Raw genomic sequence first — 25,806 nt, forward strand, 5'->3', positions numbered from 1 at the left:
AAAGGCCAGAGACCAAGAATAAAAGGGATTTGAAATGTTCAGTACTGGCAGAGCTTAAAATGTGCTGCAGGTGGTCCTGCTGACGAGGGTAGAGGGCAGGGACAGGCAGGGTGGAATGTTGAGAAATGAAGCTAGAGAAGTGGAGACTAGCTCGTGAAAAGACACAAGGCCTGTAAGAGTTTAGACATCAACTTGATGTTGTCACTGAGGAGCTACTGAAGGGTGAGAAGAGAGCCCTGACCACTGGACTGGAAGAGGGAAAGAATGAGGCACCAGATGGTTACAAGGTGAGGGATGGTGAGAAGTGGCCTCAGGATCACATACAAGAAACTAGGAAGCAGAATTCACTGGATTTGGCGACTGGTTGTGGGAGACAGCTGAGAAGAAGGAGTTACGATTAAAGCCCAGCTTAAAAATGTAAACGATAAACAGGAGCTCACCTAAGTAACAGTGTAGGGGCAGTCATCATGCTAACTTATCTATCAATAGGTTGGAGAAAGCCTGACAAGTAGATTAGAGGAAGAAAGGAAGGGAGAGGGGGGAAAGGGAAAAAGGAAGGAAAGAAGGGGGAAAAAAAAGAGAGGAAAGGCTAATTATCAAAAGAAGTGACTCTTTCACCCTTTTCTTTTTCCATCCTCAATCTGTGATTATGGAATAATTACAATAGTTCTATATCACACTCAAATTCAGCTTTGAGTATCTGGTTCCAAAGAGAAAAAGCGTCATCATACTCTGAATGAACAAGTATACTGTGAAGTGCGCAGGAGATGGGGAACCATCACCCTAGAGTGGCAATGAAATGGGGAACTATTCATGCAGTCATATTTTTTTTACATGTTAGCATTTTACCAAGACGAGTATATATATAAGACTTAAACATAATACAATTAAAAAAAATTTTTTTAATATTTATTTTGAGACAGAGAGAGAGACAGAGTGTAAGCAGGAGTGGGGCAGAGAGAGAGGGAGACACAGAATCTGAAGCAGGCTCCAGGCTGTCAGCACAGAGCCCAATGCAGGGCTCAAACTCATAACCCGTGAGATCATGACCTGAGCTGAAGTCTGATGCTTAACCGACTGAGCCCCCCAGGCGTCCCAACATAATACAATTTTTGTACAATGTGACCCTTAACAAAAACTACTTCATCTAGTACTCAAGTGAAAAAACATGGAACTGAGGAATATAAGTATCTAATACAAAATAAGCATGACTTACTCAGTTTACACTTTCCATTATTCTTCAAATAAGAATGTTCTAAAAGGGAGTGAATATTTCTCTTTACAACTTTCTGTTCTTCACCTTAATACCTATATCCTATAGGTTTTTAAATAATCCAATTAAATGTCAGTTCCTTGCTTGGGGCATAAAGGAACCAAGATTCTGACTATCCTGCAAGTCTTACAAAGCCATACTAAATTGGTATGCTGGGGAAGATAATTTAGCAATCAGTGAATCAATTTTCCTATACAACTTCCTCTGTCATTTCCAAGTTAGAAAAAAACGAACTGACTCAATACTTCAAATAGCAACTGTAAGCAATTTAAATAATAGAAAGGGGCAAAGTGCTGCATTTTACTTCCTACAGCCCTAAGCAAGTCTTAGCATAATCCCATGCACACACTAGATGCTCAATTGGTATTTGTTAAATGAGTTTATTTATGGTAATCAGTTAAGTGAAAACTCCAGGATGATAATGCTTTTTATCAAGATATACCTTTCATAAATTTGAAAATATACATAAATTACTTAAAAAAAAACTTACCTGCTACTGTGAGCTTAGCTGTTCTGCTGACAATCGTTCCAAGGCTCTCAACAGTGGCCACACACTGATAATAACCTTCATCAGGTTTATTGTGTTTGGAATGCACCACATTGCTGATAAATAAAGACCCATCTGGGAGAAGCTGGCGTCGGTCATCAGATACTAAGTTTAAAAAAGTCCCATCTTTTTTCCATTCAATTTTTGGAGAAGGCTCAGAATATGCTGAACAGTTCAATATAACAGAAGAGCCTCTAACTGAGAGTGTATCCACTGGTTCTACCAGAAAGTAAAATGGAGTGAATGTTCGAACGCTGGATCCTATAAAAATAATGAAAAGAACAAAGTTAAGCAAAACTTTCTTCTTCTATTTCTGTAAGAAAATATAATTTGGACAAAAATTATTGTCGAATAATTATGCTGCTTGGATATGATACATAGTAACAGTCATTTCACCATGAGTGTCTAATAAAATTTCTTTTATGAGGAAATCAAAATTTGACCCATTTAGAAGATGAGAAAAAAAGACCCTGCCAGATGAGATAATCATTGTTAAATTACATGAATATTTCAAACCCTACAATGGGATTTATAAATATTTAAAATTATTGTATTCAAAGTGAACTTTTCTATGAAACATAAAGGAAGCATAAAATTGAAATGATTCTTTGTTAGTAATAAGGTATGTTTACTGGCTGTATTTCTTTCAAAATTCACCATACATACACTTTGTCCATTTTTCTAGTGAGTCATTCATCCTATTGATTTGGCAATCTTTGGGTATTATCTATCATGTTTTGCAAATACTCCTTTTTCCATTTTGAATTTATTTTTATCGTAAGAAAATAAATTTTAACTACATAGAAATAAATCTGTTATGCTTAAGAAGTTTTTATCCCAAGATTATAAAAAAATTCAGCTTTGTTTTGTGCTAGTACTCTTGTGATTTCATTTAAAAAATTTCTGCTATAACCCTTAAATTCTCAGCCAAAGAAAGCTTTCCAAGTCCAAGCGTTACCTCTTTTTTTCAAGAAAAGTACTAACCAACTCCCTTGCAGTCAGATTACAATCAGTTGTAATCAGATTTCTTCATGTGAACAATTAGGGAAGTTTAGTTAAATAAATGAAAGCATGACTGTTTTTAAAATATATCTACACACCCCTTTATCTAAATTTATTTACATTGTAAATTTAAGGATGCAACTAGCTCTTTATTACATTATGAAACAACAGTTCTAACTAAATACGAAACACACTGGCAGAGGGAAGGGAATAATATTCGCTTGTTTTAAAATTTTCTGGGGCAACTGGGTGGCTCAGTTGGTTAAATGTCCGACTTCGGTTCAGGTCATGATCCTGCAGTCCGTGGGTTCGAGGCCCGCATCAGGCACTGTGCTGACAGCTCAGAGACGGGAGCCTGCTTCAGATTCTGTATCTCTCTCTCTGCCCCTCCCCCACTCATGCTCGCTCTCTCTCTCTTTCAACAATAAATATTAAAAATAAATAAATAAATAAAATAAAATAAAATAAAATAAAATAAAATAAAATAAAATAAAATAATTCTAACACTTACAATGCTAATCAAATTCCAAACAGACTAATCATCCTTCCCCAAAAGCCAGAGATGGGTCCCATCCCTATTTGATGGTTATGAAATTGATTCTTCAAGACTTAAAACTCTTGAAAATAACCTTGGGAATTTTTCAAAAGTAAGCTGAGGTGATTTGCTTCTTATTACAGTAAAAAATGTTATATTGGTACTATAGCAAAATAAATAAAAATATCAACTCCAGGGCAGTACAAAATGACAGCTAAACTAAGAGAAATTACTCTTACACCATTCCTGTGTAACATTACATCTTATTATACCACCCAAATTAAACAATTCAGGAACTTAAGAGATAAATGTATTAGACCGGCAATCAAAATATGCAAATTAACAATTTTAAATAATTATTAACAAACCAAATTGAATTTTAAAATTTGGACAAAGTTTCTGCCATTTAAAAAAGTAATAATTACATAAGTGTAAATGTTTTACAGCTAAACACTCTATCATACTTTTGATTTTCTTTCATTTTAAAAGTCCGTATCAGCCACAGTGAACAAGAGTATATGTCTTCCAAGAGTTTTTTAAATTATATGAAAGTTTACAAATGCCTTTGAAAATCAAGGCACTTCAAATTTTACAAATATGTACTCTACATTACTTATAATACAGCATTACTTAAATACTTACATATATCCTCTTTGTATTTTATTCCCTCAGTAAACAGGCAGTGACCTAACATATTGTTCCTTCACTTAAAATCCCTCAAAGGCTTGCCACTGTCTTTTACAAAAAGATCTAAATAAACTTTCTAGCTGGACTTCCATGTGACTGTATGACCTGGCCTCTGCCTACTCTCCAGCCGTCCCCTGCACCACTGTCCCCTCACCCTGTAAGGCATGCTGCACTCCTGTCGGCCCCTGCAGCTCCTGCCCTCTTCACACAAGGCATTCCCACCACCACCCCTCCCCAATTAACTCCTAGTCCTCCTTCAGACTCAGCTTCAATACTACTTTCTCAGAAATGCTGTCTGTCCCAGGTACCCAGACGAGATTAGTTTCATCCTGTCCCAAGCAGGCATGGCATACAGTACTCTACCTACACAGCACTTCAAATGTTCTTAATCTTTAAATATTTGTAATAACTTGTTTGTTCAGGCACAGAAGTTCCCAAATTTTCTTGGCTCCTGGTGCCTTTATTTTCTTAGTAATTTTTTTCATGAATTCCCTAGGCTAAAAGAAATACCTAACAGTTCTGTTTAGGAATTAGTTAGGTTCAAACAAATGAAGAAATATTCATGTCCTAAGAAGTTAGTACCTTGCTGAAAAAATAATACACATACATTGAAAAATACTTCAACTTTTAATTAACCACAATTAGTTATTATGGGGTGTGTACACCTACTGGATACTGCATGTGTTCTCAAACCTTGAAATCAGATTGGATACTGCCATCCTCATTTCCTGCTCCACAGTGATTTTTGCATGGTACTTGGTTTTTACCCCAGCAACCACCAAAACCCAATTTCACAAACATCACAGCACTGAAATGAAGATAGCACAATCAAATGTTGAAACTGGGAACTCCTCTCACCTACGAGTCTGCACAGTGTCCAACAGATGTCGCTGTGTTTCCCTAGACAGCTTAAAATACGCCTGGGAGTTCTGTGAGGTACCTGGGGTATGTCGGCATATAGTTTGGGAACTAGAGGCTCACAATCTTTCTACATATCTTTATTCTCCATATTCATAATGTCGACTTACCACCATCGATGGTATCTATCTTTACCAGCTTCTAAAAATTTCCACTGCTTGAAGTATTTATTTCCATTCCAATACTAGCCATTAGTATCACTATCTTTTATGATAAAACTTACTAATGAACTGGTTTTTGCAAACTTTGATGAGTCTCTAAAAAATTATATATAAGAGCAAAGAAAGCCAAGAAGAGCGAAAATAATTTAGAATAACAAGGTAAAGGGACTGCACTCATCAATTTTCAGTATTTATTAAGCCACTATGGCTCCAGAGCAGAGATAAACAGAGCCACATAACAGGTTAGAGAGTCACAAAATAGAGCTATATGTATATATTTAGAAACTTAACATTCATTAGAGGTAGCATTTTATATCAAATGGGGAAAAAGATGAACTACTCAATGAATGTTACTAGGACAACTGGTTATCCACATGGGAGAAAAACAAACCTAACATTAACATGGTTCTATGTATTAGACACTGCTCTAAACATTCTCTACAAACTAACTACTCATTTAACCCCCATGACTCTCCTATGAGAAAAGTACTATTATTCTCATTTTACAGGAGAAAACTGAAGCACAGGAATGTTACCTTGTCCGAGGTCACACAGGTTATAAATAACAAAACCAGAGCCTGTGATGTTAAACACACTACACTATAATGTCGCTCATATACATATAGAAAAATACATTCCAGGCCTATGAAAAAATTAGTAAGAATTTTAAGAAAACACAAGGATAACCCTCGAGTCAGATAACCTTTAAAAAATTTTTTTCATTGTTTATTTATTTTTGAGAGAGAGAGACAGAGCATGAGTAGGGGAGGGGCAGAGAGAGGGAGACACAGAATCCGAAGGAGGCTCCAGGCTTTGAGCTGTTGACACAGAGCCCGACGCGGGGCTCAAACTCACAAACTGTGAGATCATGACCTGAGCCGAAGTCAGACACTCAACCGGCTGAGTCACCCAGGCACCCCGAGTCAGGTAACTTTTTAAATCAAAACAGGGAACTTCAAAGCTAAAAAAGATAGATATGCTTCAATTCATTGCATTTATTTTTTTCTATTTTTTAAATTTTGTTGAGAGAGAGAGAGAGAGAGAGCGCTCATGTATGTGGGAGAGAGGGAGAAAGAAAGAATCTTAAGCAGGCTCCACGCTCAGCATGAAGCCCAACGTGGGGCTTGATCCCACAACCCTGGGATCATGATCTGAGCCAAAATCAAGAGTCGGATGCTCAACCAACTGAGCCATCCAGGAACCCCGCGTTTAAATTAAAAAAAAAAATTATGGTAAAATATCGTAACAAAGCAAAATACGACAAGGCTGGGAGGAAATATATCATATGTAACATAAAGAATTTAAAAAGTCACACCACTCAATAGAAAAGTGGAGGCTGTGTTCCAATGAAACTTTATAAAAACAAGCAGCAGGATGGATTTGATCCAGTAACTATAGTTTACTGACTCCTGCCTTAGAATATTTAGCCAGCAAAAAAATAAATTAGCTATGTTTTAGCTGATCTGGAGTGAATTCTGTGAAAAGGGAACAATACGGACAAGTACAAATAACGAAATGTCATGTGCATATGACTGTATGAGCACTGAGAAAGTAGGAAAGTGTATCAGGTTATTACTGTGAGAAGAAGGATGGAAGGACATGGAGGGGTGGGTAGATAAAAATCCTCAAGCACCTAGAAAATAATTTCATGACAAAAATCAGCTGGTGTGCATAATCCCTTTATAAATATTATTACGTGTATGTGGCAGTTCTGTATGTTCACGCTTGTGTGAATACATAAAGGGATACATCTTTTAAAAACTAGTCATTAAAATGCAGATTATCTCAGGGTGGTGAGATTTCAGTTAACTTTTAATTTTTTCTTTCACCTTTGCGACTGCATGAATATTTTACATAAAACATAGTACTGCTGAAGCAGAAAAAAAAGCTATTTTCATTTTTATATGTAGTCTGCACAGGAAGGGGACAATATGAAAAGTGTGGGGCATATTTACATACTGACATTCAAAAACTGTCAAAATATATAAATAAAAAATACTCAAGTTCAAAATGTGTATAGTATGACATAAAATATAAATATATACATAAAATATAAATATTAAAATATACATAAGATATAAAAATATATATACACATATGTGTGTAAGCATATATTTAAATGTAAATAATGTAGGAGAAAGGCTAGAAGAATAAGCACTGAACAGTATAACAGTGTTTTCTCCTGCGGAAAGTACTTGATTCAACTACTGACAGAGAGCATACAGGGGGAAGGCTTTTTACTCCACGGATTTCTGTATTGCTTACTTCTTAAAATATAAACAAATGCTTATCCATCCTTCTTGTCATCTTTTTATTTTTTAATAACAAAATAACTTCTTGGTGGTGGTGGTAAACAATACTTTGCTAGCAATGTAATTTTTTTTTTTCTTAAGATCTATCACGGTTTCTCTAACCACTTTTCCTTTGTCACAGTTAGAAGAGTTATCAGACACTAACTCCTTGGCTGATTCTGTATAAAAACTGGCCTATACTTCCCACCAGGGTCCTAATTCCCTATCCACTTAAGTTTGCTTAATTTGAGTTTACTATGACCACAGTCACTATACATTATTCTGAAACAGGCTTAATGATCCTGTCTTATCTCTTCTACACTCCCAGGTCTCTGCAAATTTCTCACATTTTAATGGAATAGCTCTCACTTCTTGATAGACTATTCCTCACTTTTTGATAAAATATTTCACACTTCTTGATAGAATTCCATCTTATGAAAGGAAAATATCCACAGGGAACTTATTTCAATTGTACTTCCCCAACCCCCAAATATCAACAAATCATACACTCACTGCACACCAGCGTGGACAATAATTCTAAATTTTATCATGCCCGGAGTAAAAAAATAACATACAATATTTGAATACCAGCAGAAAAAAATGCCTTATCACCCACAGAAGTTCTAAGTTTGACAGCAGCAGAAATGCAGGATGGAACGATAAGCCTTTTTTACACACCTACCAATGCAAGTATCCTGTATAATTGTTATTCATACTATGAAAATTATGTCTTCATTATAAACTAAGGAGACTAATGTCAAAGGGACTTCATACTTTACTCCTTAATAACATTACTTCTGACCACCCTATCTTATCCAGTCTGTAAATCCTACATTTCATCCTTCCTGACTCTTTAGTGTCCACTAATCACCATATAGTTCAGGCTTTCCTGCTTCAAGTTCAATTTATAATCAGAAAGTATAAAAATTAGGAAGTAAAACAATACTCCATTCAAAGGACTCAACAAAATAATACATTCACGTTGTTGATTAAGAACAAGCAATACTTGGGGCACTTGGGTGGCTCAGTCAGTTAAGCGTCTGGCTCTTGATTTCAGCTGAGGTCATGATCCCATGGTTGGTGAGTCTGTGTCCTGTGTCAGGCTCTGCACTGTCAGCACGGAACCTACTTGGGATTCTCTCTCCCCCTCTCTCTCTGCCCCTCCCCCGCTTGCGCATACTCTCTCTCTAATAAATAAGCCATTTTTTAAAATGTCCAAGAACAAGCAATACTTCAGAGTTCAATGTCTTCCACCCTGTTTTGCTACATAACAATTAGTGCTCCCAGCTCCAGAGCTCATCCCCTGTCTGCCCTGAACAGCCAGTTCTTCCAAAGACTCAATTACAGAACATGCAGAACTCTTCTCCTGGGATTTCAAGTAAGGCAAGTGGTTAGTTGTTAATATTACATATGGACGGTCCTACTTGCCTGATAAACATATGCTTTGAAGAACTTTGATGGTACTGGTTAAAACATTAAAAACAGTGGACATCAACTTCTAAGCAAAGCTGAATCTGAAATTCTTTTTCAGACTACTAATATCCTAACAGGGAAATTCAACTTGATTATTCTCATTTATAGCATCTACTTTCCAAACTATTCCCCCAAAACAAAATACATCTGAATTTGTTTATTCAAGAAACATCTGTTATAGTAAGATGTTTCCATTTCTTTATTATTCAGCCATTCCCCTCTCCCCACCAAAAAAAACAGCCATGGTGGAAAACTCTTTTGTAAAATGAAGTCAAGCAGACATGATTTTGAATTCTAGCTCTGCTGTTCTAGTTAATTTCTCTGTGTCTGACTTTCTCTTATAAAACAGGAAAAAGAATGCCATGCCCTCCTTGCATGAAAGTCTCCACGAAGACAGGTATAAAGCACCGACCTCATTGCCTGGCAGGTAACAAGCCCTCAATAAAAAGTTAACTATTCAATTAAGGAGAGCACTCATGCTGAGTATTAGGGGATGAATCACTAGATTCTACACCCGGAACTAATATTACACTGAATGTTAACTAAAATTTACATTAAAATTTGGAAGAAAAACAGGGAAAAAAAAAGTTCAACAGTCCAAAAACCTACAGTATTTTCTCCCAAATTGCTAACATCTAGCACCTTAGTTTTCACCAATCACATTTTACAAAGTGCCATGCATAACATGGACCTTATTTTTTCATTTTGAACCACATTTTGACAATTACAATTACATATAAAATAATATTAAGTGATCTTAAAATTCAAGTCTGATCATCTTTCTCCTCTGCCTAATTTTTAAACCACTACTCCTCTATTACAGTGAATGTAAAACGTAAATTCATCACCACGGCATGCAAAAAGGGCCTCAGATCTAGTCCCTGCCTCTCTGCAACCTAATCTCACATCGTGCTCCCACTAACTCAATAAGCTCCAGTCACATTATTCAATTTCTTGAACAAGCCATGTTCTTTCCCCTTTGAAAGTCTTTGCATTTGCTGTCCCCTCTGCCTGAACTTGCTCTGCACCCACTCTTCCCGTCTCATCTTCTATGTTTCAATGGTCACTTCTACAAGGCCTTCTCTGACAACTATCTCTGTGAAGGTCCCAGTCTCCTAATCCTACCCTTTATGTGCTCTTTTCTAGCAATTCACTTTCTCTGTTTTTAAGGCCTATCTTCCCTGATAGAAGGCTAGAATTCAGGAAAGTCCTGCTTATTTGTACCTTCATTTGTTTTTGCCTTTTGTTTGCATTCTTTTCAGGATCCTACAGGTCAGAAAGGCTCCTGGGCCAAGATGTAATTACATATTAGTGATTCTCACTAACTTTGCATCAAGTCTCTACTGGTTTTCTAAAATCAGCCTCAAAAATTTATATCCTGATGATTTCAAATCTGTCCTTTGTGGGGTGCCTGGGTGGCTCAATCACTTAAGTGTCCAACTCCTGATTTTGGCTCAGGGTCATGACCTCAAGTTCATGAGTTTGAGCTCCATGTCGGTCTCTGCACTGACAGAGTAGAGCCAGCTTGGGGTTCCCTCTCTCCCTCTCTCTCTGTGCCCTTCTCCCACACACTCTTTCCCTCTCTCTCTCTCAAAATAAATAAATATTTTTTAAAGCACCAAGAAACAAATCTGCCCTTTGTAAAAATGTTTCAATATCACTTTTTAAAGTATCATAAATATTAATATTTTATGGTAACTTCTATACGATTGTCAAGATGAGTAGGCACAATCTGATAACCTAAAAATAATACCAACCACCAATGTCCTGAATAGTTACATGGAAATTTTCTAAGAGTTGTCCTAGAGAATTATGTTAATAAGTCTTAGTCAACATGCCAACAATACTAGCAATACTTATATTTCAGCTCAAAATAGGAAAATCTGAACTGGTCATTTTTCATTATGCTAGGTGAGAAAAATGTTAGAATTTTCATATTAATTACATAGAACTTCCATGAAAATATCTTATGAGCAACTTTTTGTTATTTGTGGTAAGAAGATTTTCCTAAGAGTAAGACATTTTACCCAATACTTGATGCAGCATATTTTCAACTTCTAAAACAAAGTATTTTTCAGTTCCACTTTTGCCTACTATACTGATGAAAATATGGGCTCAATGATAATATAATGTAAAAAGTAACTTGCAGGTACATTCCAAAGGTATGAATTGTGACACTGTTTTATACTGTATTTTAATACTTCTTTGATTATTAAGTGGTATCATATTTTTCTACCATGAGCAATACAGTATTTTACTAGCATTTTTGGTACAAAATGTTTTATCACAGTAAATTGTTAAGTTCTTTTTCAACAGAATATCTCCTTTGCAGGCCTTCATTAAATACTTTTTCTTTTTTTTTAATTTTTAGTTTTTAGAGAGAGAGAGAGCGAGCAAACATGAACGGGGGAGGAGCAGAGCAAGAGGGAGACACAGAATCTGAAGCCAGCTCCAGGCTCTGAGCTGTCAGCACACAGCCCAAAGTGGGGCTTGAACTCATGAACTGTGAGATCATGACCTGAGCCAAAGTCTGACACTTAACCAACTGAGCCACCCAAGCACCTCCATTAAATACTTTTTCAATCATCTATAGTTACTTTGACCTAATATGAAAATGAATAGTTATTATAGTTATTTAAGTTTATTTATTTATTTTTTTTTTAATTTTTTTTTTCAACGTTTATTTATTTTTGGGACAGAGAGAGACAGAGCATGAACGGGGGAGGGGCAGAGAGAGAGGGAGACACAGAATCGGAAACAGGCTCCAGGCTCTGAGCCATCAGCCCAGAGCCTGACGTGGGGCTCGAACTCACGGACCGCAAGATCGTGACCTGGCTGAAGTCGGATGTTTAACCGACTGCGCCACCCAGGCGCCCCTATTTATTTATTTTGAGAGAGAGAAAAAAAGAGAGAGAGCGCAGAGAGAGAATCCCAAGCAGCCGCCATGCTATCATGGCAGAGCCTGATGCAGGGTTTGAACTCACAAACCATTGAGTGAGATCATGACCTGAGCCAAAATCAAGAGCTGGACACTTAACTGAGCCACTCAGGTGCCCCGATAGTTATCTATTTTAAAACACATTCTAAAAACTCTAATACAATTACACTCATGAATATACAGGACTGCCTCTACTACACGTGCTAATATCTCATCTTACTGCTATAATTATATAGGCTTTTGTAGTAGAGAGGTATTTATGGGTTTTACAGAGAGAAAGTTAACAATCCTGACTACTGTAGCTCTCAACCTTCTGTGAGGTTTTTTAATCATAGTGACAAATCTTTTAATAACTCATTGCCATCTGCAGAGCTATCAGGTTTTCCCATTCATTTCAATGAATTATGGTGATGACAGAACACTTGAAATCAAAACTGGCCTGGAAAATCTAGTTTATCTTACTGGCTTATAAATTCACCACAGAAGACAGAAAGTAAGAGACTGAGGGCAAGAAATAGTAAGATCCAAAACAGCAAGGGATCTAAGATCTAGTCCTAGCTTCCCTAACAAAATACAAGCTTACTTCTAAGAATGAGAATTACAGGACCAAGTCCAAAGATATGAAAATAATAGTTTTCATTTACCGAAAAGCCACTACTGTTCTAGTGCTTAACCTATATTAAGTCCTCCAACCCTTGTTGTAGGAATTATTATCCTCATTTACAATGAGAAAACTAAGCCACAAAGAGAAAAAGTAATTTGCCCAAAGCCATGAAGAAAGTAAGATTTGAATCAAATTAGTCTCTGGCTTTCCTGTGCCCAAGATCATAACCATTAAACCTGCACTATCCAATACAGTAGCCACTCGGTGACATGTGGCTACTGAGAATTTGAAATGTGACTAATCTAAATTAAGATTTAAGTATAAAATACACATAAGATTCAGAAGCCTTAGTGCATGCACATACACACATACAAAGAAAACAAAACATCTCATTAATAATTTTTATACTGATAGTATCTTAAAATATTTTGGATATAGTCATTTAAATAAAATATATTATTAAAATTAATTCCACCAGTTTCTTTTTACTTTTCTAATGTGGTACCTGGAAACTTTTAAATTATGTATGTGGTTTGCACTATATTTCTCCTTGTCAGATGCTACCCTTCATTAATATGCTTTAAAACAAACAAATTCTTTTTAAAGAAAAAAAAAGTTGCATTGTTTCTGCAAAGGGTAAAAGATTATGAATGATGACAGTAGATGTGAGGGATCAAAGCAAAGCAAAACTCTTTTTGCTGTCAAATAGAAACAACTGGTCTACTAACTAAACAGTAAAAACTAAAAGATTTTAAGCAACTATCAGCATCCTCTCTTTAATACCTACTCGGAAATGTCTATTTAGAAACTAAATTTTTTAGAAACTTTTAATCAAAAATTGCAGAAAAAAATCAATTCTTTATTGATGAAATGGGTGAGAGGTTTCTGCAATTCACACAATTTCAGAGTGTAATCCACAAATTACTTATTGATTACAAAGGATAAAATGTACCTTCACATGGGACAGAAATCTTGTGGTCACCACCTTAACTAAGTGATCAAATTCAGTATTAGCAGTAACGACACAACCTGACATGATATGTGTCCTGATGGGATGCAGTAAGAAGAATTATTATATTGTTTGATTATTATTATGTTAGAAAGAGAGAGAGTGCATGAGTGGGGCAGAGGGAGAGAAATAGAGAACCTCAAGCAGGCTCCACACTCAGTGAGAAGCACAATGTAGGGCTTGATCCCGTGACCCTGGGATCATGACCTGAGCTGAAATCAAGAGTTGGACACTCAACCAACTCTTTTAGGCCAAAGAGATTACTTTTCCTTAAATTTAACTCTCCTTGGTTAATTAATTCCACCTTTCTGAATTTCTTGTGTTCTAATGCCTAAGAGTACATGCTACATGTCGCATAGTTTCTGGTATTTTTATAATTCCTTAGATCATCAATAGCCTAATGCAGAGCTTTCCTCTCAAAGTTTTAATATTGTGAAAGTATCTATAAATAAGGGTATTTTCCTATATATCAGTACCATTAATCACATCTAAGAAAATTAAAATTCATTCATATCATTATAAAATGTTATTTTACGTTATGTAACATTTTTTGTTTTAAAGCCTATATTATCTGGTGTATGTAGAATCAATCATTACAGTTTTCTTACAGTTGCTATTTACACAATATATTTTTCTCACCCTTTTACCTCTAAAAAAAAAAATAAAATAAAATTCATTCAATAATATTGTTTAATATACTCAAAATTTAAATCTACCCAATATTCCCTAAATGTTCTTAAAGCCCAAGGCCGAACAAAACTTCACTTAGTATTGTTTTTGTTTCTTTAGTCTCTTTTCTTTTTTTTCTAAGTTTATTTATTTATTTTGAGAGTGTGTGTGTGTGTGTGCAAGCAGAGGAAGGGCAGAGAGAGAGACAGAGAGACAGAGAGACAGAGAGAGGGAGGGAGGGAGAGAGAATCCCAAACGGGTTCCACACTGATGCAGGGCTTAAACTCATGAACCATAAGATCATGACCTGAGCTGAAATCAAGAGTTGGATGCTTGACCAACTGAGCCCCTCTTTTGTCTCTTTTCATGTAGAACAGTCCTTTTGCCTTTGTTTTTCATGACACTGACTTCTTTTTGAAGAGACCAGGACAGCTGTATTATAGAATGTCTTCAATTCTAGATTTGTGGAATTATTTCCTCAAGCTTAGATTTAGCTTAAATACTAATCTCTTTGGACTAAAAGATACAGTGGGCATTTGTTTGTTTCTTTAGTATTTCCATTGATCCTTTAAACTACTTGACATCATTCCAATAAATTCCTTTTTTGCTTAAGTTAGTTAAAATTTGTGATGCTTACAAAAAGTACTTAATTGAAACTCTGGGTACATAAGATTTTTAAATAAATATAATACCACATTTTCATATAATTGGTTACAAACTGATAAAGTGACAGCACTTTAAGAAAAGTGTTCCAAATATGCTGCCAATTTCAGATAATCTATTAAATGTATATTTTAGCTATTTGAGGAGAAATTTTTCTGATTTTAGGATCAAGGCCTTGACCTTTATTATTATTTAACAATTTATATGTATTATTATTTAAAATAACTTTATTTTTCTATTTTTGAAGTTAAACATCACTTCTCACTCTTTCTAAAGTGTACCTCTAATAGCCTTTCATTACCTCAGCTCTGTTCAAGGAAACTAGATAAAATAAAACTAAGATCAGGTAGAGTAAAAGGCTCTGAACAATAACCTAATTATCACAGCTCACTATATCCAAAAAGGTGCAATAATTCTTAGAGAGCAAAATTTCAAGAGCTGAAGTCAGTAACAATAACATCAAAGGTTTATGGACTTCAAGGGCTTATTAAAATAATAATTTATACACTAGTTTTCCAAAAAAATTATTAAAGATCTACTATGTATAAGAACAAAACTTTGTTTATTATTTCTTACTTCACCCTAATCCACTCCCCTCCCCATAATACAAGCATGATAAGAGCAGGAACCTTGTCTGGTATCTATAGTGGGTACTCAATAAACATTTGTTGACTGAATGAAGGATGCTAAGCACCTTAATTACAACAGGAAGACACTAGTACCCTCTCTTAGAGTGCTGACAGTGGAAACACACAATGATATAATCATGGCTCACAAAAACACAATCATAACAATGTGGTGGGAACCGTTACAGGGTGTGTACAAGATGCAGAGAAAGAAACAAACCAGGCCTAGACAGTCAGGGAGGACACCTATGCAAAATGTGATTTTTAATTTTTTTTTTTAACTTTTAGAGAAAAACAGTGCAAGTGGGGGAGAAGGGCAGAAAAAATCTCAAGCAGGCTCCACACTCCACATGGAGCCTGATGTGGGGCTCGATCCCACAACCCTGGGATTGTGACCTGAGCTGAAATCAAGAGTCGGACACCCAACTGACAGAGCCACCCGGGTGTCCCCAACATGAAACCTAAGGGATTAGTAAGAGCCAGCTAGTAAAGAGCAGAATGCATCATCAATGGAGCAGCAGGTGCAAAAGCCTAGAAACAAGGTGGAAGAGGCAAAGTACTCAAAGAAACTCAGAAGTGGGTAGGCAAGGACCAAACTATAAGGATTTTTTTTTTAATTTTTTTTTTTTTTCAACGTTTATTTATTTTTTGGGACAGAGAGAGACAGAGCATGAACGGGGGAGGGACAGAGAGAGAGGGAGACACAGAATCGGAAACAGGCTCCAGGCTCTGAGCCGTCAGCCCAGAGCCCGACGCGGGGCTCGAACTCACGGACCGCGAGATCGTGACCTGGCTGAAGTCGGACGCTCAACCGACTGCGCCACCCAGGCGCCCCCCAAACTATAAGGATTTTTATATGCTAAGAAGTTAGTAAGCAGGCAAGGGCTTTAAGATGAAAAGTGAAGATCACATTTACTTTTAATAAGTAAATGCTTATTTACTTTGCTTGCTGCCAAATGGAGACAAGGCTGGAGAGAAGGAAACCAGTTAGGAAGCCACTGTAGTTATCTCTGTGGAAGCCTGATAAAGCCCTATTTTGGAAAGTAGCAATAGTGACTAAGAGGCGAAAGATCTGAGGAATTCTTAAGGTCAAATCAGTAAGCCTTGGAGAATGATTAAATGTGGAAGTGAGCGTGAGTAAATGTAGAGTAAGGGCAGTGGAGGAGTCAAAGATGACTGACAAGTTTCTGGCCTCAACAATGGCTGAATGGAGGTGCCAGTCACTGAGGAAGAGGACACAGTCAGGAAGATCATGGTGTCCGCTGTAGATGTGGGAGTTTAAGGTGTTTATGGTACATGGATGTGGAAGACATACAAGCTTGGAACTCAGCAGAGATTCATGTTGAATTCACAAATTCCACTCAGGAGACATATGTTGAAACTGAAGTTGCAAGAGAAAATGAGATATAATAAGAAATGTAAAATATGAAGCCAAGATCCACATTCTGCGAAACACCAACATTTAAGAGAAAGGCAGAAAAAAAGCCTGCAAAAGTCACATAAATTAGAGGACAAGAAACAGGCATCCCAGAAGCCAAAGAAATATTTCAAGAAGGAGGATGAATGGCTGAGAGTACAATACAGATGGACACTCACTCACTGGATATGCAGTAAGAAGTTCACTGACGACCTGGGCAAGGACAAATTTAGTGGTGTCATGAAGACAGATGCCACATTACAATGCACTCAGGAACAAGATGGAAAATGAAGAAACAGAGCTTATAAAATGTGCAACAGCGCTTCTCAAATTTTAGTTTGTATACCAATCACCTTGTCAAATCCTTAAAATTCAGACTCCAGTTCAGTAACTCTAGGGAGGAGCCTGAAATTCTACATTTCTAACAACTGTGCAAGTGATGTGGATTCTGCCAGTCCGCAAGCAACATTTTTGAGAAAGATATAGAGACCATTTTCAAGAAGTCTGGCTGTAAAAGGCAGAGGAGAAATAGACTGGCAAATAAAGAAAATCTGAGCTTGGTCATCTTTTATATTCTCTGTAATGGAAGAGAGACTGGAGTATGCTGAAAGATGGACAGAACCAGAAGAGAGGGTGAAATCGAATATTCAAAAGATCAGGATTCAGGCTTCTGGCCATAATGAAGTAACAGGAACTAGACTTACCATCCTGCCATAGACAACTAGGAAACTGGACAAAAATCAATGAAACAATGCTTTTCAGACACTGGACAACATGAAACACAGAACTGTGACCCCTGAGAGAGAGGAAGCAAACAAGATGAGCCCTAACATCACCCCATCTTACAGCCTGTAAATATCCTATCTTTCCAGTCCTTAACATGAGAAGGGAAAAACAAAGAGACCTCTGAAATTTCACAGTTAAAGAAACAGATCAGAGTGGGGAGGCCAAGGTTACTACAATTTGCAGAGTACAAAAGAGGAGGGACCTGCAAAGAGAGAATGATGCACATGAACTTTGGAGTTTGGCAGAAGAGTCCCCTCAAATCTGTGGATGACTACTAATGTACAGATGAGGGGACTGAAATTGTACAAAGTATATCTCCTAACCACAATGGAATTAAACTAGAAGTTAGTAACAGATAGCTGGAAAACTCACCATGAGATCATGACCTGAGCTGAAATCAAGACTCAGAAGCTCTACCAAATGAGCCACCCAGGTGCCCCTAAGCAACATACTTCTAAATAACTCACAGATCAAAGAAGAAATCACATGAGAAATTACAAAATGTTTTCAACTTAGTGAAAATGAAAATACAGCATGTCAAATTTGTGCAACGTAACTAAAGTAATGCTTTGAGGGAAATTTCAAGCGTTAAATGTCTATACTGAAAACAACGTCAGACAATTATTCTGGATCAGGGAAAGGACACTTCTTTTGTTGTAACAGGAAGGAAAGATGAGGATATGAGGAAGCCTGGTGTGGGGTCCCAGGCGCCACACTTCATTGCTCGTACAGTTGCTGACGGAGGTGAGTATGACCGTTGCTGCTGTGGGTAGGCTGTGCTGTCGGGAAGGGTCAGAGGTCTGCAGGTGATGGCAAACATCTGAAAGGGCTGCAGTGAGAATGGAAGGGAGCATCAAAAAGGGAGAATGGGATTACTGGGCTGCACTGTGGGAACAGTTAGGTTGGTAACTGTATTTAAAGAAGTGCCAGTATGAGAACAGGGTTTTGCAGACTATAAAGGGAAGAGAACGCAGACATTGAAAACTGAAGTTCTCTAAGAAGAGGAGTAGCAAGTGACAATGAAGTAAGAGGTTTGAAGATATCAGCAAGTGGTTGTCAATGGAATCTATGACAGACAGGGAAGGAAATACACAGGAGTGAACTGAAGTCGCTAAAACTGATGCCAGCACAACGGGAGAAACCTGGGAAACCAGGAGACTGGTGAGGCTGTGATACCATTTTAATAATATCTCGGCGCTGCCGAGGGATGATGGGCCTAGGGTGCAATTCTGGAAGCTGGCGCTTGAAGTGGCAGGAAAGAGAAGCCACCGGAGACGAAGAAGTTGAAGAACTGAAAATGACAGCAGAAAGTAAGCCAAACAGACACATTTTCCACAACATGACAGACTTGCAATGAAGACTATAAAACAAAACCTAAAGTTTTCAATGAATGAAAGTGAGTATGTTAAGTACACGGATAATGGAGAACAAGCAAAACCGTTAAGATTTAGTGGCCCACATCTCGAAAGAGCAGCAATTTTTTTTTGAGTAATTATTTCACATTTTTGAAAGCTATTTTTTCCATTATTCTTCAGTAATCAGCTATGTTTTAGAGAGCTGATACTGCTCTAAATATTGCAAATAGAGTACTTTTTTCACATGGAAAACAAGCATTACAGATTTTATGTGACTATACCACCATATGTTTACAAACTGTTACCAAGTTCAGCTAAAAAAAAAAATTTTTGAGTAAAGATGCATTAATTCTTGAACGTAGAAAACAAATTGCACATGAATAATTTATTGAAAGCTTTTGCTGTCAGCAGCTTTACTAAACAGAAGTAAAAATTTATGAAATCCCACAGGACAATCTAACAAATATATGCAAAAGAGAAGAACATAAGACCAAAAATCCTTAATAATGAATCTTATAATATCAAAGCTATTTTCTGCAAAGAAAGCTGTGCATGCACAAGCTTTCACTGCAAAATAAACAGGTTTCAGAAAGATCATGTCATCATTTCCCAAGGTCTGTAGACCAGGTTCTAGAATTCTTCTTTCAGCTGTGTCTTTAATGACAGAAATAAACTGAATTCAAGACCTTGTTAATTAGCCTAAAGCTAATTCAAGCCTACGTTAGTAAGCTGTCATATTAAGTCATGAATTCATATTTCATTAATTGAGTTCTTAATCTCTTGATAACATATTTCTGATATGAAGTAATCCTGCGGTGGGGGGGGAGGGGAGAGGAGAAAAGAAGACTTAAAAATCCAAGAAAGATGTTAACAGCATCAGAAAGATAACCCCAAAATACTCACAATGAAGCCACATATATATCAAGCAAGCAGTTGTAAATACATTTGTGGGAGTAAAATAAGACTTTTCTGTGCTTTTGTAACTGCCTATTTTCACACAGATGTAGAATTAGTTACTAAAATGAAATGCAAATGGTCCTTAATCACTTTAAAAGATACTCAACCTCACTCATAATAAGAGAAATGCAAATTAAAACTACACTGAGATACAAATTTCTTACCTACTGGCAAAAATCCAAATGTTTAACAACATACTCTGTAGGCAAAGTATAGGGAAACAGGCTAATGGAAATGCAAAATGTCATCTCCACTATAGAAAAAAGTTTGCAACATCTAACACAATTATAACTGTATTTGCCCCTTGACTTAGTAATCCTATGTCTGTGAATTTATCCCAAAGATACACTGGTCAAATATGAAAATAGGTACAAGCAAGACTATTCACTGCATTACTACATGTAGTAACAGTCTGGAAACAATCTTGATGTCCAACAACAAGGCACACACTGAACACACTGTGGTACATGGACACAATGAGGTACTATGCAGCTGTAAGCAGGATGACAGAATAACTTTATCTCTATAATAAATCAAGTGAAAAAGCAAGGTTGCAGAAAAGTGGGTATATTTATCTAAGAAAGGTAGGATATTACTAGACATACACACACACATAATTTTTAACCCATACAAGAGAGGAAATATGGTTAGCGGAGATAAGAAATTGAAGCTGGATGTCTCTGAATAGAACTTGCTCATAGATTTGACTTTGGGATTGTGCAAATATTTTACATATTTAAAATACAAAACTGGGGCGCCTGGGTGGCTCAGTCGGTTGAGCATCCGACTTCAGCTCAGGTCACGATCTCACAGCTCGTGAATTTGAGCCCCGCGTCGGGCTCTGTGCTGACAGCTCAGAGCCTGGAGCCTGCTTCGGATTCTGTGTCTCCCTCTCTCTCTGGCCCCAACCCACTCACATTCTGTCTCTGTCTCTCTCAAAAATAAATAAACATTAACAAAAAAATAATAAAATAAAATAAAATAAAATAAAATAAAATAAAGTAAAGTAAAATAAAATAAAATAAAATAAAATACAAAACTAATCTTAAAAATCCCTAAACACTGAAAGCAGAAGTGAAACAAACTTAAATCTCTAGTTGTCATTATAACCACCCAGACAGGAACTAGCGTAAGAGAATTTAAGAACACAACAACCAAGCTATACTCAGTGGAATATGCCCTAAGGACCAAAAGAATGGCAAAAATTTTTTAACTGTTTTAATAAACACTTTGTTGCAATTACTATTGGTACTGTTATTCTGAGACTGGTATGTGGACATGTGTGTTGTAGAATAGAGCAAATGAGTCATTTCATTAACATCACAGAGAACAGGATTCCCAGTATGGAATAAACACAATATAGATGAAAAATCAATGAGGTGATCTGTCAGAATGACTAAAATCAACAAGACAAGAAACAACAGGTGTTGGTGAGAATGTAGAGAAAAAGGAATACTTATGCACTGTTGGTGGGAATGCAAACTGGTGCAGCCACTCTGGAAAACAGTAAAGAGGTTCCTCCAGAAAGTTAAAAATAGAAATACCCTACGTTCCAGCAATTGCACTACTGGGTATTTACCCAAGGAATACCAAAAGACTAATTCAAAGGGATACATGTACCCCTATGTGTATAGCAGCATTATTTACAATGGCCAAGATATGGAAGCAACCCAAGTGTCTATCGATAGAAGAATGGATAAAAAAGTGGTGTGTGTGTGTGTGTGTGTGTGTGTGTGTGTAATATTCAGCTATTAAAAAAATGAAATCTTGCCATTTACAACGACATGGATGGAGCTAGAAAGTATAATGCTAAGTGAAATAAGTCAGTCAGAGGAAAAAAAAAACCATATGAGTTCACTCATATGTGGAATTTAAGAAGAAAAACAAATGAGCAAAGGGAAAAAAAAACAGGGGGGTGGGGTGCAAACCAAGAAAAAGACTCTTAACTATAGAGAACACACTGATGGTTACCAGAGGGGGGTGGGTGGGGTAATGGGTTAAGTAGGTGATGGGGATTAAGCAGTGTACATATTGTGATGAGGATGTGTTCAATCACTAGATTGTACACCTGAAAATAATTATACACGTATGATAACTAACTGGAATTTAAATAAAAACACTTTTTAAAGCCAATATAAGTGTAAAAAAATTAACGATCTTAAGGCACAATCTACATGCTATAAAATTAACGTACTCATTTTTAAGGTACAGTCAGATTAGTTTAGAAAACTGCATATGCCATGTATGCAGCCCCAACCAAGACAGACAACCTCCCCTCAACCCAAATTGCCTTGCCTCCCCAGGCAACTCACCGACTCCCCCCAGGCCACCAGTGTCAGTTATTTTTTCCTGTTTAGAACTTTATGTCAATGGGAATGCGCAGTCCCATGTGTCTGACCTCTTTCATTTGGCATAATGTTTGGAGATTTATCAATATTGTTCTTTTTAAAGTATGCAATAATGCCATTTGCAAAAACATGGATGGAGCTACAGAAAACGCTAAGTGAAATAAGTCAGTCAAGGAAAAAAAAAAGAGAGCAAAGGGGAAAAAAAGAAAGAGAGAGAGACACACACCAAGAAACAGACTCTTAACTAAAGAGAAGTGATGGTTTCCAGAGGGGAGATGGGTGGGGCTGGATTAAATAGGTGATGGGGGGGGGCGCCTGGGTGGCGCAGTCGGTTAAGCGTCCGACTTCAGCCAGGTCACGATCTCGCGGTCCGTGGGTTCGAGCCCCGCGTCGGGCTCTGGGCTGATGGCTCAGAGCCTGGAGCCTGTTTCCGATTCTGTGTCTCCCTCTCTCTCTGCCCCTCCCCCGTTCATGCTCTGTCTCTCTCTGTCCCAAAAATAAATAAACATTGAAAAAAAAATTAAAAAAAAAAAATAGGTGATGGGGATTAAGGAGTACACTTGGCATGATGAACACCTGGTGATGTACAGAAGTGTTGAATCACTATAAAAAAAAAATCAATGAAATAAAGTAAAAAACCATCTATCCCTCAGTTTTAATCTTAAGAACCAATATGAATTTGTATTTTACTTTTCTAAAAAATATGTATTTCCTAGCTCACTTGACTGAAAAGACCTAATAACAATGACCCAGCCAGTAGCAATGAATACTCTCCACATAGATATTTTGGCTCTAAACTCCATTTTCCACACAAAAGAATCTTTAAAAAACTGGCTAATTCCGGGTATGCAATTGGAACATGAAATGAATCTGCAACATCTTGTCAGATCAGAAAACAAAAAGCTATCAAATGATGACTAGGGTCATCACAACAGACTTAAGAAGTTTTTACTGGCCAAATATGGCACATTTAAGCATCGATAATGATAATAATGCAACAAATTGAAACATTCAAATATGCTGAATTCCATTACTTTATAATGTCCTCAAAAAACCAAAACCAAAAAAAAAAAAAAAACCAAAAAACAAAAAAAAAAACCACAACTCATCACCTTTAGAGAATGTTTCAGAACCAAACCATTATTTTGAAAACTGGCATTGTAAAAGTGAAAGAACTAAGCATTTTTCCTAATCAAACTGTTTCTTATGGCAATAAAACTGTTGATGAAAGTAAGTTTCCCTTTATACAAGTATTCCACCTAAACAAGAAGGGAATGATACAATATCACCATTTTGCAACCCCTAATGAACTGACAGCTCTAGGCAATAAACATCATTGGCCCAGGAGTCAGCAAACTTTCTCTTAAAAGGACCAGATAGTAAATATGTTAGGCTTTGCAGGCTACATACAGTTTCTGTCCCATATTCTCCTTTGTTTTTAACTGTCCATTTTTTTTACAATACTTTAAAAATATAAAAACTAACAGGAGCTCACGGGATATACAAAAACAGGCCACAGACCAGATATGACCCATAGGCCACAGTTTGCTAAATACTGGTGACTGACAGCAACAGGGAAACAGACCCAATCACATATTACATGCTTTTTTATGGAAGTATGTACCACCACCACCTATGTGGTAGTCCCACAAAATAAAACAAAAATAAAAACAAATCCTGAAATGGATCAAGCCTCTAGATCCAACTAACAATTAAGAGAAAATAAAAAGGACAGAGGAATACAGCAAGAGACACCATGGGGATACAATCAACAACATATCAACTGAGAAGAAATTCTTTAGGACAAATGACCCAGGTTCTTCAACAAATGAATTTTAACATATAAAGTAAGGTGGGGGGATAATTATACCTTAAAAGAAATGTAAAACACATAGCAACCTTTATGTAGCTCTCAATTCAGATTCAAACAAACACAAACCTTAAAAAAAACAATCACTGTATACAAATGTACACAGAAGCATTATTTGTAACAGCCAAAAGATGAAAACATGGAAACACCCCATCTATTAAATAATAAATGGATAAATAAAATGTGATAGAGCAATACAGTGGAATATAATTCAGCCTTGAAAAGGAATGAAGTACAGATACAAGCTACAACATTAATGAACCTTGAAAGTGTAAAGTAAAAGAAACCAAGTGCCAAAGACTGCATACCGTATAATTTAATTTATATGAAATGTCTGGACTAGGTAAATCCAGAGACAGAAAGTGTTATGTAGAGCAGAGGGGCAGTGGTAGAGGGAGAAACACAGGAAATGGGAAGTGGTTGGTAATGGGGTACAGGGTTTCTTTTTCAGGTGATGAAAATGTTCTAACATTGACTGTGCTATACCTACTCAATTCTGTGAATATATTAAAAACTGAATTGTACATCTTAAATAGGTGAATTGTGTGTGTGTGTGTGTGTGTGTATACATACACACACACATATATATACACACACATGATATATATCAAAAAAGCTGTTATTAAAAAAATAATTGTTATGGGTGGCTGAGTCGGTTGAACATCCAACTCAATTTTGGCTCAGGTCATGGATCGTGGGATTGAGCCCCACACTGGGCTCTGCACTGAGCGTGGAGCCTGCTTAAGACTCTCTCTCACTCCCTCTGCCTGTCTCCCCTACTCATGCTCTCTCTCTCTCTCTAAAAATAGTATTAATAACAATAATAATAGTTATGAAAAGAACCAGGGCTCCATGGAAAAATGGCTAATTCTAGGACTGGGACAAGAAATATAATAGATGAGTCTGGGGTACCCTTGTGGTGCCAGAAAGTAAGGAAGTGCTTAAACAAAACAAAAAATAAAATGGAGCTATACCAAAGGGACAAATGAGCCAAATAAAAGCTTCCAAAGGCCCAAAGCAGGGAACAATTTGAGCAACAAAACAGTAGTAGTATATTATAACCCAGAGTATAAAATAATGGTTGAATACATTTAAAAACAGAGAAACCTCCGACGTGGAAGAATTCCAAATAATTTACATAAAGACTCCACCCTTAAGGAGGAGGAGCATAACCTCCACACTTAAAGGTAGGCTGTGCACAGTGACTTCCTTCCAAAAGGGGAGAGGGCATGCTAACTTTACAGTGGAGAAACTTAGCAAACATTAACTATCTCAGCCAAGTAATCAAGGTCAACATCAATAGTGATAAATGAGATATATAGATATATAACTAGAAAAATGGCTAAGTAAAGTATGGCAGGTTGATATTATATAATCACTAAAAAATTGTGAAGGGAGGCAATAAGAGTAGTAGATAAGAGCATGAGTTCAAGAGTCAGGCTGCCTGAGTTCAAACCCCATTTCTGTCATTTTCTAACTATGGTTAACGACGGTCTTGGCAAATTATCTAGACTCAGTTTATGCATAATGCAACTGGGATGCATAAATCATACATGTAAACCATTTAACACAGCACCTGGCACACAGTAAGCATTCAAGAAAACTACTAGATTGTAGCAAAAATATACTATAGTGTGTAATCTTAAAATATATATATATGAAATTATAACTGCACTT

At 36.7% G+C, this 25,806-nt stretch overlaps 1 protein-coding gene across 1 annotated transcript in view; it reads right to left on the reverse strand.

Moving 5' to 3' along the window:
• The window catches only part of NEO1 (neogenin 1), a 193,858-nt gene extending 174,930 nt beyond the window's left edge, over positions 1-18,928 (reverse strand). The window contains exons 1-4 of the mRNA XM_032593504.1: positions 18,776-18,928; positions 18,316-18,428; positions 4,758-4,852; positions 1,764-2,081 (exon numbers count right to left, since the gene is read on the reverse strand). Coding sequence (XP_032449395.1) covers positions 1,764-2,081; positions 4,758-4,852; positions 18,316-18,428; positions 18,776-18,928 — 679 coding nt within the window. The remainder of the gene's footprint in view (positions 1-1,763; positions 2,082-4,757; positions 4,853-18,315; positions 18,429-18,775) is intronic.
• Positions 18,929-25,806: the final 6,878 nt, after the last annotated feature.

This window comes from Lynx canadensis, chromosome B3, assembly GCF_007474595.2.
Source record: "Lynx canadensis isolate LIC74 chromosome B3, mLynCan4.pri.v2, whole genome shotgun sequence".
Lineage (NCBI taxonomy): Eukaryota > Metazoa > Chordata > Mammalia > Carnivora > Felidae > Lynx > Lynx canadensis.